The sequence below is a fragment of the Neomonachus schauinslandi genome, chromosome 3 (genome assembly GCF_002201575.2).
Source record: "Neomonachus schauinslandi chromosome 3, ASM220157v2, whole genome shotgun sequence".
Lineage (NCBI taxonomy): Eukaryota > Metazoa > Chordata > Mammalia > Carnivora > Phocidae > Neomonachus > Neomonachus schauinslandi.
Genome location: NC_058405.1, coordinates 121,060,498 through 121,079,821, shown reverse-complemented (window position 1 = coordinate 121,079,821; position 19,324 = coordinate 121,060,498). Strand labels below are relative to the sequence as shown.

The following is a 19,324-nucleotide window of genomic DNA, read 5'->3' as shown; positions in this document are numbered from 1 at the left end:
TCTCTAACTTCTCTGAAGTTCATCTCTATGAAGTGCAGCTAACATATACTCTCCTTTTTCTGTATTTGCCAATTATTATTTTTACAAGGAAGGATGTAAATGTGACATTTCACTTATTTATATTCATTGTTTTTCCTTGTAATTTAATAAAAAGCCTCCCTTTCCCACTTACCTCCTTTGTAATAACTTTAACATATTTAAATTTTTAACTGTATGCTCTGGAGGATAATATAAAGATTTCTAAAGCAGACTTCCTTGGCTAAGTAGCTCCTCTGGATAACATTTCTTAACCAGAAGACTGAATGAAGCTGGCATGACCAACGGATGGAAGGTAAAGATATAAGACCTTCATTGGTCAATGCTAGTGTAATACTAGAGCACCTGTTGCATTCTTTGCTACAACAGAATCACCTGGAGAGTATTTGAAAGTCCTGATGCCTAGGCCAGGCCCCAAACCAATTAAATCAGAATCTGTGGCAATGGGATTTTGTCCCAACAGTTTTTGAAAATCTTCAGGGGATTCTAAAGTGCAGTGAAGTTTGAGGACTAGTGTACTAGACTTCTTTTTATACTTTCTGAAGTATGGACCCAAATCTTGCATTGGGGTCTTGAGAAGATCCCACTTTTTGTAGAAGTGCCTCTGAATTTTTTTCTTCCGATGCTATTCCCTCATATTGAAATAGGGAAGTCATGGAGGTGAAACTTTATATTCATGGAGGAGTTTATCAATTCAAGAATCCTCTGCAAGCAAAAATCTTGCATGTTTCTCTCTAAGCAGGTGTGTATGTGTGTGCATACATGTACATGGGTATGTGTTTAATGGAGAAAGCAATGCCTTGTGTAGTAACAAACACTAGTTTTTAGTTATTGTTTCTGAAAGAAGGGAGTTTTTCTATGTTGCAAAACAGTACACATTTGAAGTTTAAGATGGTGATGACCATTTGGGAAGGAAGAAACTAGAGCCAGCTGCCTTCCTAACACTAAATTGGCTTTGTAAATCTAGTGTATGTTTTGGGGTGCTTGCCAACAGCAGGGAATTGACAATTATTGCATTTTCTAAGTAGTAAAACCAGATGTTTCTATTTTCCATGTCTTTTCTTAACAATATGCAAAATTCAACATGTTGTATTGGAAGACATTAAGGGCATTTAAAGTGGGTTCACAGTCTAATCTGTGATTTTTATTTTTTATTTTATTTTATTTTTTTTTTAAATTTTATCTATTTATTTGACAGAGGGAGACACAGCTAGAGAGGGAACACAAGCAGGGGGAGTGGGAGAGGGAGAAGCAGGCTTCCCGCCGAGCAGGGAGCCCGATGCGGGGCTCGATCCCAGGACCCCGGGATCATGACCTGAGCCGAAGGCAGACGCCCAACGACTGAGCCACCCAGGCGCCCCTAATCTGATTTTTAAAGAGTATGTTTATTAGGGTGACTTCAACAGAAACTTTACAAACATTTGTTATGTTTTTGCTTCTCAGCAAGAGATTTCCCAAAATTAGTGGAATGCTCTTGTTCATTAAATCTCTGTCAACCAAATCCCCATTCCAAGTGGATGTGCCAAATGATGTCGACCAAGGATCACTGTGAGGCATTAAACAAATATAGTTCTTAGTAAGACTGTTTTGTCTTTTAAAGGATATTAGAAATGTTTCACAAATTAGAATTTAAAAGACTGAAATAGACCCCACTGGTAGCCAACATGCCATTTTCCAACCCATAGAGGTAATTTTGTCTAAAAATAATAATACTGAGAACCTGCTCATCAGTATAACATAACTATGACATGTATATACATGTGTGTTTGCGTGTGTGTGTGTGTATTTTCATACTTTGGGGCATGAATACACAGATTATTTGGACTTAATTGTAATAGTCCTTGAATGAATCTTAGCTGAGCAAGCATAGTTGACAGAGGGAGGCTAAGAAGTTTATGAACAAAGCAATGTACAGTAATTTTAATGTGAAAATAAACAAGCAAGCTTGTGCCAGTGGGCAGACGGAGCACCAGCTGGGCAGAGATGGCTCAGCTAAGGGTCATTGTAGAGGTCTTGGATGACGATTTATCTCCTGATTGTCAAGCCCAGCTTCAGATGTATGATCCTTACCAAACCACAGCAATCAGAGAGTGCCTTTTGTTTAGTACTTTGGGTTGCTTTAATTTGTTGTTTACAACTTTGATTTTTGATTTTAGAAATCTTTGCTCATTAAAAAGCTCCTGGATTTCTACCATATGCCATAATGATCAGTCTGTTAGAGTTACATGTTTAGGACGTAAAATGGAATGTCAACAGGTATGTGTTTGGGAGAGGGCAATATTCAGAACCCCTTTATAATATATTTTTTATACAAAATATGCATTATTGCTTCCCTTTAGTACCCAGCATTATTTGTCCTTCATATGTATGTGTCAATGAAGTGACCACAGATGCTACCATTTCAAATAGAATAATAGCTAGATGCTGTGGTCTTCTCAAGAATCACTTATCTCAGGGATGCCTGGGTGGCTCAGTTGGTTAAGCGTCTGCCTTTGGCTCAGGTCCTGGGATCGAGGCCCTCATGGGGCTCTGCTCGGCGGGAAGCCTACTTCTCCCTCTCTCACTCCCCCTGCTTGTGTTTCCTTTCTTGCTGTGTCAAATAAATAAATAAATAAAATATTAAAAAAAAAAAGGATCACTTATCTCATATTCTCTCCCCCCAGGAACAGAGACTTTTATCTTGGTCCATAATTAATGCTACAGATATTCAAAAGTTTCTTACTGGGCATTGGGTTGTTTTGAAACAGCATTGCCTTTCTCCCATTCAACATTTGTACCAATATGTAGAGGCAAGTGATTTGCTGTGTCCTTTCTGCAGCAAAGAGATGCTGGGTCCTCCAATGCCCCACACAATATTTGTGAGTGAAGTGGGGGCAACCACTCTTTAGGTTACTGAGGTTTTTATCACTAACTCCTTAGCTAGGGAGTTTTACTAAGCACTTTCAGGTAATGAAATACTGACCTATTAGGCATAAACTCTAGGAGGATTTTCTAAAGCTGCAGGACTAGGTAGGTGGAAACCTAGCAAGCATGGTTAAATGAAGGATGTATAAAGCCATGGGCTGGGAGAAATGTAATGGTAACTTTCACAAAATACCACCACTGTGGTGGGTACAGTATAGCTTCAAGCACTTGTTTATCCTTTCTTCCTTTGCTTGGAACTACTCCTGTAAGGCACACACACACACACAGAGCTATCAGATGATATTAAATAGTAATTACTTAGTGAAAGAAACATGTTTACAATCTAGGTTATTTTCTTACTTTATGTATTTTAATATGAGTTTTATAGAGTAATGTAATTTTAGAGCTGGGCGGAATCTTGGAAAGCATCTAGCCCAGCCTCCTTGTATTAACTAGGATTCTAGTTTGCAAACAACAGAAATCATTTCTGCTTGAATTTTGCAATAAAAAGTATTTTACATTAGGGTAGCTTTTGGAATCCTTTGCAGAAACTGGGCTTAGAAAATGGTTGGGAATAACAAAGGCTGAGAAGATAAGAAGAGTCAAGGCTGTACTCCAACTCCCTGCACAGAATCATCCCAGCAAGTCCAGCCACTGACCATTAGATGCCACAGCTTGCACCTTCTCTTCTGCCATCTCTGGAGTCCGGGCATCCCAGTCGGCAGTTCTGCCTTTATTCATACCCATGCCTCGCTGCTCTGCCGGTAGCCTTCAGTGTCTCCACAGGCCCTGCTTCTTTGTATCACTGGCTTCCAAGGGAAGCACCCGCTGGGCTGACGTCAGGTCAAATGCTCATGAGTTAGCTGCAAAGGTGGGAAAGCAGGTATCTGACATCACTTTATGGGAGATTTCTTCAAAAGAAGGAAGGAGGCTCAGAAGCTGAGAAAACAAAAGGAAAGAACAGTAAAAAAGAATGTCTCTTACTGTCCGCAAGTGTAGTTGGCAAAATCAATAGACTCTTCAGTCTACACTGCCAAAAAATTTCCTTCTACCTAACACTCAAAGTGATTAATAGCTATAACTCTAACTGATATCTTTTTGCCTTATTGTCCTCTGGTTCTGTTATGATCCATCCCAATATTCCATGACCTACAGACCAAGTTTTAGTTTACTACCAATAAACATGTCTTATGTAAAATTGTAAGGAAGAGAGAGGTGAAGAAAGCAGACATAAAATTAGTATATATCTGTAAAATGAATTTTGGATTTGGGATCTTTTCCTGGGCTAGTGATCTGCAGTGTGATCCTCTCTCCTGATGCTGGCAGTGGTGGTGAGCTGCAGCTTTCAGGCAGCTGCACGAGGGTACAGAACAGGTACACTTATTCCCATTCCTTTTTTTTTTCTCTCTTAGTACAATATTTAATAAATTACATGAGCTATTCCTACACCTTATTATAAAATAGGCTTTGTGTTAGATAATTTTGCTCAACTGTAGTCTAATGCAAGTGTTTTGAGCACATTTAAGGTAGACGAGGCGAAGCTATGATGTTTGGTAGGTTAGGTGTATTAGATACATTTTCAAATGATAGTATTTTCAACTTATGATGGGTTTATTGAGATGTAACCCCATCATAAGTCGAGGAAGATCTATATTTATACATATTATATGTATGTATATATGTGTATGCATGTATGTGTGTGTGGCAGATGATGAACACCTTCAGTAAACGGTCAAGATCACAATTCAAATTTATGATTTTTCTTTTCTACTATGCATTACATTTACTCTTTGTTTTCAGCCAGCATCTTAGCTGGATGAAGTTCTTTACCCAATGGGGTGACTTACATTGGCTTGTATATGATGACTTTTACCATTGGCCATGCAATACCGGAAGTTATCCTAGGAGTTCCTTGGATTCCGTCTCCTTCTTCCTGCCTCTGTTAAGTAACAGCAGTCCTATTTCCCCCGATGTCAAGTGTTCCACCACTGTAACCTCCTTTTCTACCTGTTTACTTAGTGGTATGATAAACCCCAAAAGGCACATATTTGCATCAGCTCCCAATTCAGTGTAACCATTGTTATCCTCCTGGTGGCAGTATGAGAAGTTAAAACCAGCAGAGATTAGTCTCAGGATGGGAAAAAGATTTTGCAAATGGGTCTTTAGGGTTAATAGTGAAAAGCACCATTCCCACTGTACATGATCTGGCCGTGTTGAGAAACAGCACAGTATATTGGCCACTACTTCAGAGCAAAACCACCTCCTGTAAAATAGCACCAACCTCACAAAATACTATCTCACAGCTCATGATGTATCTGAGTCTTCAATGGGCCATTTCTTTTTTTTATAAGGTCAGCAGCATATGGACTTCGGCCCATTGCCTTACTTCTTACACAGTTAAGGGAGTTCCTTAAGAAGAAGCATCATCTTGTGGGATGTACTAGGAGGGCACAAATGGTGCACACATGGTATATAGGGAAAGAAAATCCAAATTCTTTTTGCCTTTCCCATGATAGAATGAGTGTGACAGAATGTTGTAACCATCTAACACTGTCTAATTTCCCTGGTGTATTTTACCCTGTCAAGGGCTCATACTGACAGCAGCCAGATCAGCCTTGATAAGGGTAAATTCATGTAACTGAGCAATGTATAACTTTTGTTCCCACCACTGGGAGAATTTTATCATGAGCCCATTGAACAAGTACCCATTTGCTGGAGAAGACTGACACACATATAGCAGATCATCTCTTCTCTCCAATTCTTTAAAACCACCTGTAAATTATCCCCACAATCTGAGCCAGTTCCATTAGGTCCATCCACATAATCTCTGAATCTTCCTGTCACAAATCCTCCAATCATATTCCTTCAATGTCCCTAACCAGCTGACCAAGCCATTAACTACTGTCTACAAATTGTTATTAATCCATTATATATTCATTTACCTAAAAATATTTGAGTACCTAACGTGTGGCAGTCACTAATCTTTTACCTCAGGTAAATCTTTTACCTCTTGAAATTATACCCACATGGAAAATTTCCCTTTTATTACCATGTTTTAGGGAGATTTCAGAGCAGAGCCACCCACCATACCTGTCTACTTTTGTTGGGGGCCAGTGTGTGTGTAGACCTGGCTATAAATCTGGCTCATTTTTTCCTTCTTCAGTCAACTAGTTATTGGGAATGCCCTTTGGGCCATATGTGTGGGTTGAGGGAGGGATGTCAGTGTGGACGATGAGCCACCTGTTCAGACAAATTACCTGTGTCTTCCAGTCATGCTCATTCTCAAGCTCAGTCAACTTTCATTTCATTAGTCTGTGCTGATAGTCACTCCCAGCTTTATGGCCAGGTGGCTCAGATAACATCCAGCTCCTTATGAGTAGCTAGATTCTCATTGTCACCTGCTGTCTTAAAGTCAAAAGTCCAGTTGATACCACCCTCGTCTATAAAAGGTAGATTAAAAAATAATACCTATCTCATATGGATTTTTATGAGAAATAAATAAGTTAAAACATGGAAACACCACAATGCCTACCACATTGTGGCTGCTTGACAAATGATAGTTATAATAATTATCAGGGTCCCTTATTAAACTAAGAGCTAGTTCTTAAAAGAAAAACCACAACTTTCAAAGAAGGCCTGAGTGTGCTGTTGAATCCTGAAGGTCTCTACTAGACAAGCTCTATGGAACACTCTAATCATCCAGAATACATCAGTGAATCCATGGTGTCATAGGGCCAAGTGGCATTGCTGTCTGCACTGTGGATCAGCTGGACAGCTGGACAGCTTTCTTTTTCTCTGGCCCCTTTTGAAAACTAGCTTTTCAGGTCACCCACTAAACTGACTAGAGAGGCATTCTCAAATGCTGATTTTGCTGCTTTCCAAATCCAAAGAGTATCACCCAGCATTGTGATTTTTTTTTTAAGTGGAAAATAGTACCACATGTATTTTACTTTGAACTAGAATAAGAAGGTCTATATTGAAATTTCTACCCTACACTTCCTGTCTCTCTGATCTTAAGCAGGTTATTTACCTCTCTGAACACTCCCACATGGTTGTTATCAGAATCAAGGGAAATAACAATACCTGGATTAAAATACTCACTTGGTAATATTAGTTCCTCTCCATATTCTCCTCCTTACCTATAGTGTTTAACCAACTGTCTCCTGGCTTTGCCACATGGATGTCTCTCTGGCACTTCAAATTCTCCATGCCCCAGATCGAGCTATTCATCACCCCTTCTAATCTGTTCTTCCTCCACGGTTTCCTTTTGGGTAAATGACACCACTGTTCACTCCACTGCCCAGTCAGGTGACTCCTCCCTCTCTCACTTCCTATTCCCAGAGTCAAAGGCTTAGTAAATCCCATGAATTTACCTTTTGAATATTGATCCCTGTTGCTATCCTGATCAGCCTACTATTATCTCTCACCAGAATTAAGGCTATAACTTCTATTTCATCCTTGCCTGCAGTGCAAACACATCCAGTCATGTGATTCTGATACCAAAAACCCTTCAGTGGTTTATCTTCACACTTCTGATCAAGTTCAGATGCCATAATATTGCTTATGAGATGACCATGGTCAGACTCTACTTTTACTTACCACCTGACTCCTGCGCATCCCACTCCTCTTTGGACTACTACACTCTACCAGTTCCTAAAGGGCCCCAGTATTTCTCTTGCCTCCACTGGCTCTTCAAACAGACTGTTTCTTCTGAGAACACTCTTGTAGCTAATTCTTACTCCTTCATGTCTCTGCTCAAATGTGACTTCCTCAGAGGCCTTCTCCGGCCCCTAAACAAGGTTAGGTCTTCTTAATACATGTTCTCATGGGCCTGTTGTGATGAACTCTTGTTATAAATCACCCCATAACTTGTTGGCATGGGATAACAATGATGTTATTATTACACTTATGGATTCATTGGGTCAGGAGTTTGGATAGGTCCCAGAGAGGATGGCTTGTCTCTGCTCCATGATGTCTGGACTATCAGCCTGGAAGACATGAATGGCTGGGAGTGACTTGAGTGTCTGGAGCTGGAATACTCTGATGACTTCCTCTTTCATTTGGACTGGGATGACTAGAAAGCTGGGAGTAGCAGGAAACTATCAACTGGAGCTCTGCATGGTCTCTCTCTGAAGCTTGACTTCTTCAAAGCACAGTGGGCTCAGAGTAGCTGGACTTCCTACAGGTTACCTCAGGGCTCCAGAAACTCATCTTCCAACAAACAAGGCAGAAGCCACATGACCTAGAAATCACATAGTGTTACTTCTATTTTATCTATTGGTCAAAGTAGTTATAAGCCCAACCAGATTCAAGTGAAGGGAATTTAGCCCCAAACTCTCAATAGGGGGTGTATCAAATAATTTGACATCATGTTTATTCTTTAAAAGATTTTATTTATTTGTGTGAGAGAGCATACAGGTGGGGGAAGGGGCAAAGGAAGAGGGAAAAGCAGACTCCCTGCTGAGCAGGGAGCCCACAGGGATATGGGGCTGGATCCCAGGACCCTAAGATCATGACCTGAGCTGAAGGCAGACACTTAACTGACTGAGTCACCCAGGCACCCCTGTCATCATGTTTAAAGACCATTACAATGCCTGCACAATCTCAACACCCATATTTTAATTATAATTACTCATTAGATTTTTATCTTTTCCAATAAATTGTAAATTCTATGTGAACAGAATCTGTGTCTACACCACAACATCCTCGTATATGGCATATTGTAGATAACACACAACCTCAACAAATAGTCATTAAATGGGAGAATGCATATAACTAGGATAAAGCACTATCAGGCGAATGGTAGGGCCTCAATTTGTTGTAGGTGAATGAGCCACACTTGTCTTTATTGTGGTTAAATAGAGGAATAAGGAATTGCCTCACTCTTATGGTTATTTATCTTTGCCCCTTTTTTTCTTAGGAAAAGAATGCCATCTCAAAAGTGTCAGGCCTATGTTAAATGTCATAAATCTTAAAAGTTACCTAGTTCAATGGTTTCAGTTTTTTAATCTTTGTCCACTAAGTGGTCATACATCCTAGGTATGTGTGTATCTCTGGATGCTAAACTTGCTATCTTCCAAGGCAGTCCATTTCATCTTTGGACAGCTATTGGATTTTTTTCTTTTCCTCTTGTTACTTATTTTTTGGTAATAAGCCCAGCTCTGTCTCATCAGCTTCCACACATTAATTTTCCTTCTATTGCTTGAGAACAAGTTAAACAAGTCTGAAGCTTCTTTCCCTTGACAACCATTTAAATACTGAGGATAGTTATGTATTTCTCCTTCCCCATCTCCATCTCCATCCCTATAAGCCCTTCCTTTTCATAAGCGCTTTTTGGAGAGGTATGTTTTCAACTCATTTGTCATTTGCCGTGAAGGAGGGGCGTAGGGGAAAACCCTGACTGGCCAAAGGGGCCCATCATGATTCAGTACATATCATAGCTCAGGGTCACTATGGAAATATTATCAAAGGATAGAAATTATTGTAAATAAAAGTTATTCCTTAGGAAGTTATTTGTGTCAGTATCTGACATACATTTATTTAAATAAGGCAAGTTTACATCTACAAGCAGACAACTGGATTGCACAGAGGTGTTAATGTGAGATCAGTCTGTCATGGCAAGGCTCCAGAGTAAAAAGACAGTGGATGAGGTGCCTTCACTTGGAGAAGGAAGAAAATGAGAAACCTCTCTAGTTCCAGGATCCTGGGCTGATAGACCAAGAGTCTAGTTGTTATTACCTACATCGTGACTCCTCCCAATTACACTGATTCCTAACTTAGAACAGGCCTTCCTATTTAGAACAGTTGATGGACTTCTTGAATCTTAGAGGTCTGGGGAGAGATTTACTATCTGCTCTATGGCTTAAAAGCACAGAGCTGCTTAGCCAAGTCATGCCATTCAAGGGAGCCCCTTTCCTTTACCAGAGCCAAGTGAGGCAGCTAAAAGGCTGCCAGCACAAAGGCGCAATTGTAAGTTTTTCCCTTTTGTTTTCTGGGTTGAGCCACATCTACCCTTCTATTTTTTGTATTGTCTGTAAGCTAAGAATATTTTTTACATTTTTAAATGGCTGGAAAAAAAAGAAATCATGTTACGTGAAAACTATATGAAATTTCAATTTCTGTGTCCATAAGTAATGTTTTATTTGAACACAACCATGTTCATTCACTTGTCTGTGGATGCTTAGCATGACACATACAGCAACTGTATGGCCCACAGTGACAGTGTGACATACAGTGACTCTATGAGCAGCAGGCCTGAGATATTTATTATCTCACCCTCTAGAGAAAAAGTTTGCTGACCCCAGGTCTACTGGGATGGTAGAAGGGAAGAGCATTAATGCTGTTGCTTTTTGCAGAATATGCTTATGTATTTGGGTTCTATCCTTAACTAGCCTCTAGATAAATTGAACTGGAATGAAGGAAAGCTAGAAAAAGCTGACATTCTACTCAATTGAATGCATCATTCTCTCCTCTGATTGCATTCTTTTTTGTCTGTCTACTCCCTTTCACATTAAACACTTAGAACTCTAGGTACGCTCTAACCCTCTGCCAAAGCAGAGCACAATTAAAGCTTCTTCCCCAGGACATACATCTTAATTAATCTTGCCCAAGGTGACAAAGCATTTATGCATGTGTATATGGATCACTTTTAAAAATCTATATTGAACTCATCATCATCTTTTTCTTTTTTTCTCCACCTCCAACTTTTTGATAAAATTTCCAAGTTTAAGGAAGAGTTGCAAAAATGGTACAAAGAACTTCTACCCAGATTTATTAACTTTTAGTATTTTGCCCTATTTCCTTTATCATTTGTACTCTTGCTCTCTCTCTCCCTCCACCCCACCCCCACACACTGTGGTCTGCCACACTATTTAGAAGAAAGTTGTCGGCAAACAGCTGGAGTTGCTGTGCTTCAGTTCTCTCCCCAGGACTGTGTCTCCGCACTCCCTGCTGCAATGAGCTTCCTCAAAAATTTCCTGCTGCCAGGTGCAGCTGAGGGGCTCTGTACTGAATGGCAAGGGCCTCGGCATCCCGGCATCTAACCAAGACAGATGGCTGAGAGCCATCTGTCTTGGTTAGATAGCTCTGGATTAGGATTCTCACTAGGGTACCCTACCAGTAGAGTGCATGCAGTGCCCAGGGACCTAAATGCCTATCCATGAGAGTATTTGTATGTTATGGTGAATGCCAAATTTGGGGAAGAATCAAAAGAATCTGTTGCTGAAGAAGACCGATGATAATGTTGAACCTATTGCTGAATTTAGGTTTGTGCCTAGTGATGAATCAGCAATGTTCACTGCAATGTGTGAATGCCAGGCTTTGCATCCAGATCCTGAGGATGAAGAGTCAGATGATTGTGATGGAGAAGAATAGGATGAGGAGACACATGAACAAGAGCAGGGAGACATCCCTACATTTTACACCTATGAAGAAGGATTATCCCATTTAACAGCAGAAGGCCAAGCCACACTGAAGAGATTAGAACAAATGCTTTCTCAGTCTGTGTGTAGCCAGTATAACATGGCTGGAGTCTGGAGAAGATTCAATAAGAGATTATGTAGATGGCATGGAGGTAGATAGTATACCAACAGTTGCTGGACAGTTCGAAGATGCAGATGGTGATCACTGAGAATGATTTATGCTGCTGTGGGATTCTACTTCTCACTGTAGGAAAGAACTTGGTGCCTCTTCTGTGGAGTAGGTGTTGATGAAAGAAAGTCTTTTTCCTTCTCCAAAATTTATCTGAACCAGTTCTTTTTTGAGACAGACTATACTGAGACAAAAAGTTGTCACCAGCAGAAGAAACTTTGATCTTTATTAACAAAGGCGAATTAACCAAAAGGGTATTTGTAGTTTATGATCTACCTCAAAACTTTCTGTGTATAGGTCCCCTCTGAGTAGGCCTATAGTTCCTGCCTTCACTCTATGCATCTTCTGTAACCTGGCAGGCCCACACGTGAGAATGCGCAGGCGCTTGAAGGTGTAGGTAGACTGGATGGGAAGAAGGGATGCTGAGTCTAAGATAATACCCCTTTAGAGCCTAAGCATTCCCTCACCCCTTAAAAAGAAAGACAAAAAGATCTCAGAAATCCTGGCCTCTGCTCATTCTCCACAGGAGTAAGGGTCTTTTAATTAACTGGGGACCCAGATTATTTCACTCAGGCATCTTTAGGGAGCCTCTTGGGAAACATCCTAGCCACATACACTACCACTAACACAAGTGCTTCTGACTAGCTTTTACTCTTTTCACCATGTGTCACCTGTCTGTTTTGTTATAATTTCTTAGGTTATATCCTTTAATTTCTAACCTCTTAGGTTGGTTTCCATAACAACCAGTGAAATTGGGATGATGTCCTCAGAGTACTTCAGATGATAATTGTCTTGTCTTTGTAATAGTTTTACAAATAAATCTAGGTTTTCTAAAAAAATGAAAAATGAAAAAAAGAAAGTTGCAAACATCATGAAATCTCACCACTAAATATTTTGGCATGATTTAGCTAAGAATAAGGACAATCACCTATTTAACCACAATACCATTATGATAGCTAAGAAAATGAACAAAAATTCTATAATATCCTCTAGTATCTAGTCCATATTCCAATTTCCCTAATTATCATTTAAATGTTTCTATAGCCTTCCCAACTAAGATAATATAATCACATGAAAAAATATATTATTTCAACTAACTTTTAAAACCAGTACTCTGTACATCCTCAGTTGGATGAATTCTAAGGGGAAAAATACTGGGAAGAAATACCAAACTTCACTCAGTAGGTTTAATATTAGTGGTAACAGTGGTATTGTGACCTTGAAATATTTTACATTTGTGGTAGGACAAAACACTTAAAGGAATGTTTTAATGTTAACAGGACTAGGGCACAGTATACAAGAAAAGATACCAATATTAAATTAAAAAAATTTTGAACTTTAATATTAAATATAAAATAAAAATATCAATACAGATTTGTGATTTTTTTTCTTGCTTTAAACAAATTTTTCTCCCTCTGGAAAGGGTCAATGAAATGACCTAGAAACAATGACACTTCAATGGCAATGAGCATACCTAGTAGCATTTAAATATGTAATGACTCTCCCTTCTGTTATCCCCCTAATACCTGGAATCAGTACACTTTTTCTGTAAAGGGCTATATAATAAATGTTTCAGCCTGTGGGCCATACACTCCAGGTACTAAATCATACAGGTTACCATCTATACCAATTTCGATATTGATTTCTAAATATCATTTTCACCTAAAAGAACCAGGATTAATTGAGAAGAAAATGGCTGATTCTAGGTCTGGAAGAGAGAAATTATAAGTGGAGCTTAGGCTGTTTTATTTTGTCATCTCATAAATGTTGAAGACATAATAGATTTAGAAACTGGCACTTTTCAATCTCCAATGTAATAATTATTTCAGATGAAGACCATCAATAGATAGTAAAATCTTTAGTTGGAAGATTTTTAGATGGTAAATAGGATATTTACACAGAGCCCAAGTATCACTCCTTGAATTACTTACTAAATGAAAAGAAGGGGAAAAAGCATGCCTGTACAATGAGGAGATCTGGCTATTGCCACTTTAATTAAGTGTACAAACAACATCACTACTAGTGGACTAATAGCCTGACATTGTTCCTCCTGAAATGATGCAATATGAAATACATCACCTTTGTGCCAAAAATACTTTATCTCAGTCTAACCAATTTTCTAGTATAGGAATTGGCAAAATTTTTTAGAAAGAGACAGACTATAATTATTTTAGGCTTTGTGGGCCATATGGTCTCTTGTCACCACTGCTCAACCCTGCCCCAGGAAAGCAGCTATGGACAATATGTAAACTAATGGGTATGGCTCTGTTCCAATAAAACGTTATTTACAAAAATAAAGTGCGGGATTGGATTTGGCCTGTGAGTAGTTATATAGTTGGTCAACCCTTGTTTGAGACCTAACTTAGAGGAGAGTCATGGGGAAGAGGAATGACAGGAAAGGATTAGATACCAAGAGGAAATAATCAGACAAATCCAAAATGATGGATATGCTACAAAACAACTTTAAATGCTTCAAAAAAGTCAGTGTCATGGGTAAAAAAGTGATGGGACTGTTGACTGTTCAGATTAAAATAAACTAGTGAGACATAAGAACCAGTTTGAGGGCGCCTGGGTGGCTCAGATGGTTAAGCGTCTGCCTTCGGCTCAGGTCATGATTCCAGGGTCCTGGGATCGAGTCCCGCATCGGGCTCCCTGCTCCTTGGGAGCCTGCTTCTCCCTCTGCCTCTCTCTCTCTCTCTCTCATGAATAAATAATTAAAATCTAAAAAAAAAAAAAAACCAGTTTGAGTATGTGGATCTAGATAACAATCATCCTTTTTATACACAGTGCCACTAAAACCCGTCTCCACACCCCTGTTCTTGTGCAGATGATTTTTTGGACCAATGTGAAGAATCTTTTGGTTATCCTCTCTCCTCCATCAGAATGATTTGCAGTCACTACCAGATGACTTGTTTGAGAGTGTCTCAACCCTTCTGGGTTGCTTTTCAAAGTCTCATGACATAAAATCAATCCTATTTTTCTCTGAACTTTTGATTAAAATCATTAAGAAAGTAAGTTTATGAAGAGTGAGGGAGGCAAAAAAAAGAAAAAAGCACGCCTGTGCTTTAATCACCAATCTTTAATTATTATCAGTCACAACCAGGAGATTTGTATCATTTGACCCTTTTATTCCCAAAGGGAAAGAAAAATTTGCTTGTTCCTAATAACAGTCTAAGCGGATAACTATATTTTTACTAATAATTATAATAAGGTGACCTTCCTTATTCACCTGCAATTTTCCTATGAGACATGACTTGGAATTAAAATCTCAATTTATTTCAGAAAATGCCATTTAAAACTTCTAAGTTCTGTTATAGAGAAACAACTTAAAAATAACTTATCAGCTGAGGGCACCTGGGTGGCTCAGTCGTTGAGCGTCTGCCTTCGGCTCAGGTCATGATCCCAGGGTCCTGGGATCGAGCCCCGCATCAGGCTCCCTGCTCAGCGGGGAGTCTGCTTCTCCCTCTCCCTCTCCCCCTGCTTGTGTTCCCTCTCTTGCTGTGTCTCATCTTTAAAAAAAATAAAACTATAAAAAAAAAACTTATCAGCTGAAAACTGGTTTTAAATTAACATCAACATCTTTTTAATTGAAACTATTTAAAACAAAGTTATTTTCCAAGCTTAAAGTATCATCCGCTTTTGAGCAAACTAATGAAGCCAAGTAAGATTTCTTATAGACCAGGATTTTTTTTTCCCCAATTCACACCTCACTGCCATGACAGTCTTATATTCTCCCGGTAAAGCCTATACGTGACTTTAGAGCAGACTTCTTTACTTTCAACTAATCTTTACTAGTCTGATCATCCCTGCCTTTATTTTTCCACTCTTGTTTTGGTTTCCTGTCTTAATAAGTCATCTTTGTGAGGACAAAGCTGTTTCAAAATCAAGGCTTAATTTCGCTCATCACAATGAATGTTTCTCCTGCTTTTGTTCCTTAGGGGAGGAGATGTTTTTGAACTTCACAGTAGCTTTTCAGTTTTGTTTAACAAAGGGCTGAAGCATGTGCTACCAATAACATACAAAATCAAACAAGATAAATTTAAATGCAGTTCACTGTTTCTGCCTTTTTTGTCCTACAAACCATTCTTATAGGATGATAGTTTTACCTCCTGCTATCTTCTTCTTTTTTTAACATATAATGTATTATTTGTTTTAGAGGTACAGATCTGTGATTCAACAGTCTTGCACAATTAGGGGAAGAATGAAGGAGGGGAAATCGGAGGGGGAGACGAACCATGAGAGACTTTGAACTCTGAGAAACAAACTGAGGGTTCTAGAGGGGAGGGGGTGGGGGGATGGGTTAGCCTGGTGATGGGTATTAAAGAGGCCACGTTCTGCATGGAGCACTGGGTGTTACACGCAAACAATGAATCATGGAACACTACATCAAAAACTAATGATGTAATGTATGGTGTTTAACATAACATAATAGCTCTTTGAGGAAGACGCGGTCATAGCTACAGCGGAGGTTTGGACGCCCCGCTCCTGCTCCTGACTCACCGCTGTTCGCTCTCACCGAGGAACAAGTCGGTCAGGAAGCCGTGCCACAGCCATGGCTTTTAAAGACACCGGAAAGACACCCGTGGAACCGGAGGTGGCGATTCACCGAATCAGAATTACTCTCACCAGCCGCAACGTAAAATCTTTGGAAAAGGTATGTGCTGACTTGATCAGAGGCGCAAAGGAAAAGAATCTCAAAGTGAAAGGACCAGTTCGGATGCCTACCAAGACTCTGAGAATCACTACAAGAAAAACTCCTTGTGGTGAAGGTTCTAAGACCTGGGATCGTTTTCAGATGAGGATCCACAAGCGACTCATTGATTTGCACAGTCCTTCTGAGATTGTTAAGCAGATTACTTCCATCAGTATTGAGCCAGGAGTTGAAGTTGAAGTCACCATTGCAGATGCTTAAATCAACCTTTTTAATAAATTGATTATCGGTTGTTTAAAAAAATAATAACATAATAATAAAAAAATAAAAAATAAAAAATAAAAAAAATCTTTTCCAACCTATAAAATAGATCTTAAGGCCACTACAAGTATTGCCTGAAGAGATTAGCCAAAAAGTTCAGTGAAATCCCAGACACCACTAGGAAAGGAAGCAAAAACATGACTTGATATGTGTATAAAATCATCATAAATTTGCATTTGGGAGACTGCATGATTCCTAATGTGATTCAGAAAACGATGACTATAATGACCATGAAATCAGGTAGAGGGCCAGAGTTGAAGGACTGAGCCTCGAGTATGGAACACAGTGGTGATATTATTTTAAAGCTGTTAACCTATTTAATTTATAAGTTTAATAATTATAACTGAATGCCTTCTACGTTGGCATAGAGTGATAAACAAAAAGGACAGTCCCTGTTTTCAAGGACCTAGCAGTCTAATGGGGAATTGAATTCAGATATTCTTGGTGAAGGCAAGCACAAAGTACAATGGGAACATATGGGAGCAGCACCTAAACCAGATAGGAGGTGGCAGGGGGAGTCAGGAAGTCTTCATGGTAGAAGGAAACATCTTCCAGAAATGGGAAATATCTTTCTGCCAAATACCCATGGCAATTTAAAGGAACTGACAATGACTTGGTATAGTTGAAGCATATGATTTGGAAGGGCTAGGGAAAGGTTGTGGTGAGAGAAAAGTTTAAATAGAAAAGTAGAGGCCAAATTATAGCAAGTCCTTAGAAGCCTTACATCTTATAGGGTTTGAGTAGGGTAAATTCTGACTTTTAATTTATTAATTATAATTAATTGAGTTAAATACATTTAGTGTTTTATACCTTTTCTATTTCCAAAAGGATTTTAATATATGCATAGAGATTTAACAAATTCCAGAATACTAGAAGAAAAAAAACTAGGGAAGTAATTACCTTGGGAGGTTGTACTTATTAATGCATAAATGGGTTCAAAATGTGATTAGACACACAAATGGTAAGTTATTAGGGGAACTTGTTTATTTAAGGCCCTCTCACACCTTCCCACAAAGGGACCTCATTGACATGATCAGAAACTGAATCTCAGACAGAATGTTTTTTTGGTCTGATTTGGCATTATGTGTCTTAGGTATTTATATCCTTATCCCTTATGTATACATACCCATCTATTTGAGGTAGCCTCAGTAAATATGATCTTCAAGTGAGCTTGGAACATCAGAGAATATTTAGAAAGCTAAAGTCCCTATCTACTTTGGAGAAAATCCAGACATCCCATCTTCCGTTGACTGCATTTTTGAGTGACTTTTTAGCAATAAGACTCTCTACCTCCAAATTAAGCTTCTATGAAATCATTGATTAAAATGGCTGATTAAAAACAACTTTAAGGGAAAAAAAACCCTTAAGATGATTTTCTCTTACTGAATTCTTCTCAAGTTCTTTCTATGAAGTGCCGTAAGTTGAATCTCTCTTAACTCATCCTAAGTGGAAACAGAACAACGACTCCTCTGTATAAAATTCCCAGTCATTCTCCAAGATCACTTTCAGTTTCCCATTAGCCTTATCATTGCCATATAAGGAGTCTTACTTTTTTAATATTTTCTTGAGTCAGTTCCTGATCCTTTAATAACATTTGTTGACCTCCTCCTGAATTCCCTCTTAAGAATTCAAGTATTGATTCTAAGACATTTAATGATCTCCCTTTCTAGTGTCTTAGTAGATGCAGAGTTGGGCTTAAATTATAGTTATTTGAGGTTCAAGTTAGCTAATAAGAAGTATACAGCTACTATACAGAGCACGTGGGTATGTACAAACACTGGCACAAACAGGTGCAAACACACATGTGCAGAATAGGGTCTAGGGGACAGTGTACATAAAGGAGCAGGGATTTTGAACAGAAAAAGGAGATATAAAATTTATATAAAGGAATTTCTGACTTCACCTTAGGGGAGCCAGTTAATAAAGTAACAACTCAATATGAACATTATTCAGGTCAGTTGTTTGATATATGTTATGCTTCCACATGTTTTGACTTGGGAGAGGTCAGACCGCCTTGAAAGGAAAGCAGGTTGGAGGAAATGGGAAAGTGTGAATTAAAGTTGGGAAATTTCACATAACTGTACTGTACCTTTGTGTTTTTCCATTTTATTACTAAGTGGATTCACAGCAATAATGTACTAGTAAATATTTAACAACTTGCTTGGGGATGGGGGAGGGGATGGGATAAGCCCTGGTTTGTAGTATTTGCTGATTTCTGTGGTATACATACTTTCACCATGGCTTACTTCAAACAACCAACTTGATGTTACTTAACACAGAATTGGGAGGAAATGTGCAGTTGTATGCCATTATATTTTATTTCTACTGTGCAGACACAATAGATATAAATAACCTCAAGAGTTTAGATAATAGTAAAATAATTAGGAACTGATGAATTTTGATTGTTACCTTTGTTTTTATTTTTTTAGTGTTGTATTAAGTTTTAACTTTAATTCCAGTGTAGTTAACAGTGTTATATCCATTTCAGGTGTACAATATAGTGATTCAACAATTCTGTGCATTATTCAGTGTTCATCACGGCAAGTGCCCTCCTTAATCCCGTCCACCTATTTCACCCATCCCCCCACCACCCTCCCTCTGGTAGCCATCAGTTTGTTCTCTATAGTTAAGAGTCTGTTTCAAAAAAAAAAGTCTGTTTCTTGGTTTGCCTCTCTTTTTCCCTTGCCCATTTGTTTTGTTCCTTAAATTCCACATATGAGTGAATTCATATGGTATTTGTCTTTCTCTGACTTATTTCACTTAGCGTTATGCTTTCTAGCTCTATGTTGATGCAAATGGCAAGATTTCATTCTTTTTCATGGC

The 19,324-nt window shown here is 38.8% G+C and overlaps 2 protein-coding genes and 1 pseudogene across 2 annotated transcripts in view; all 3 read left to right on the top strand.

The window, feature by feature from the left end:
• The window catches only part of CCDC148 (coiled-coil domain containing 148), a 161,074-nt gene that overhangs the window by 114,847 nt on the left and 26,903 nt on the right, over nt 1-19,324 (top strand). The gene's annotated exons all lie outside the window — the stretch shown is intronic.
• On the top strand, nt 10,992-11,569 carry LOC110591957 (annotated as a pseudogene).
• LOC110591959 (40S ribosomal protein S20) lies at nt 16,011-16,522 on the top strand. The gene has a single exon (XM_021702952.1). The coding sequence runs from the start codon at nt 16,082-16,084 to the stop codon at nt 16,439-16,441; it is 360 nt and encodes a 119-aa protein (XP_021558627.1). The 5' UTR covers nt 16,011-16,081; the 3' UTR covers nt 16,442-16,522.

What these genes read in the sequence shown, in the direction of transcription:
- LOC110591959 (XM_021702952.1), top strand. Translation starts at nt 16,082, where the DNA reads ATGGCTTTTAAAGACACCGGAAAGACACCCGTGGAACCGGAGGTGGCG.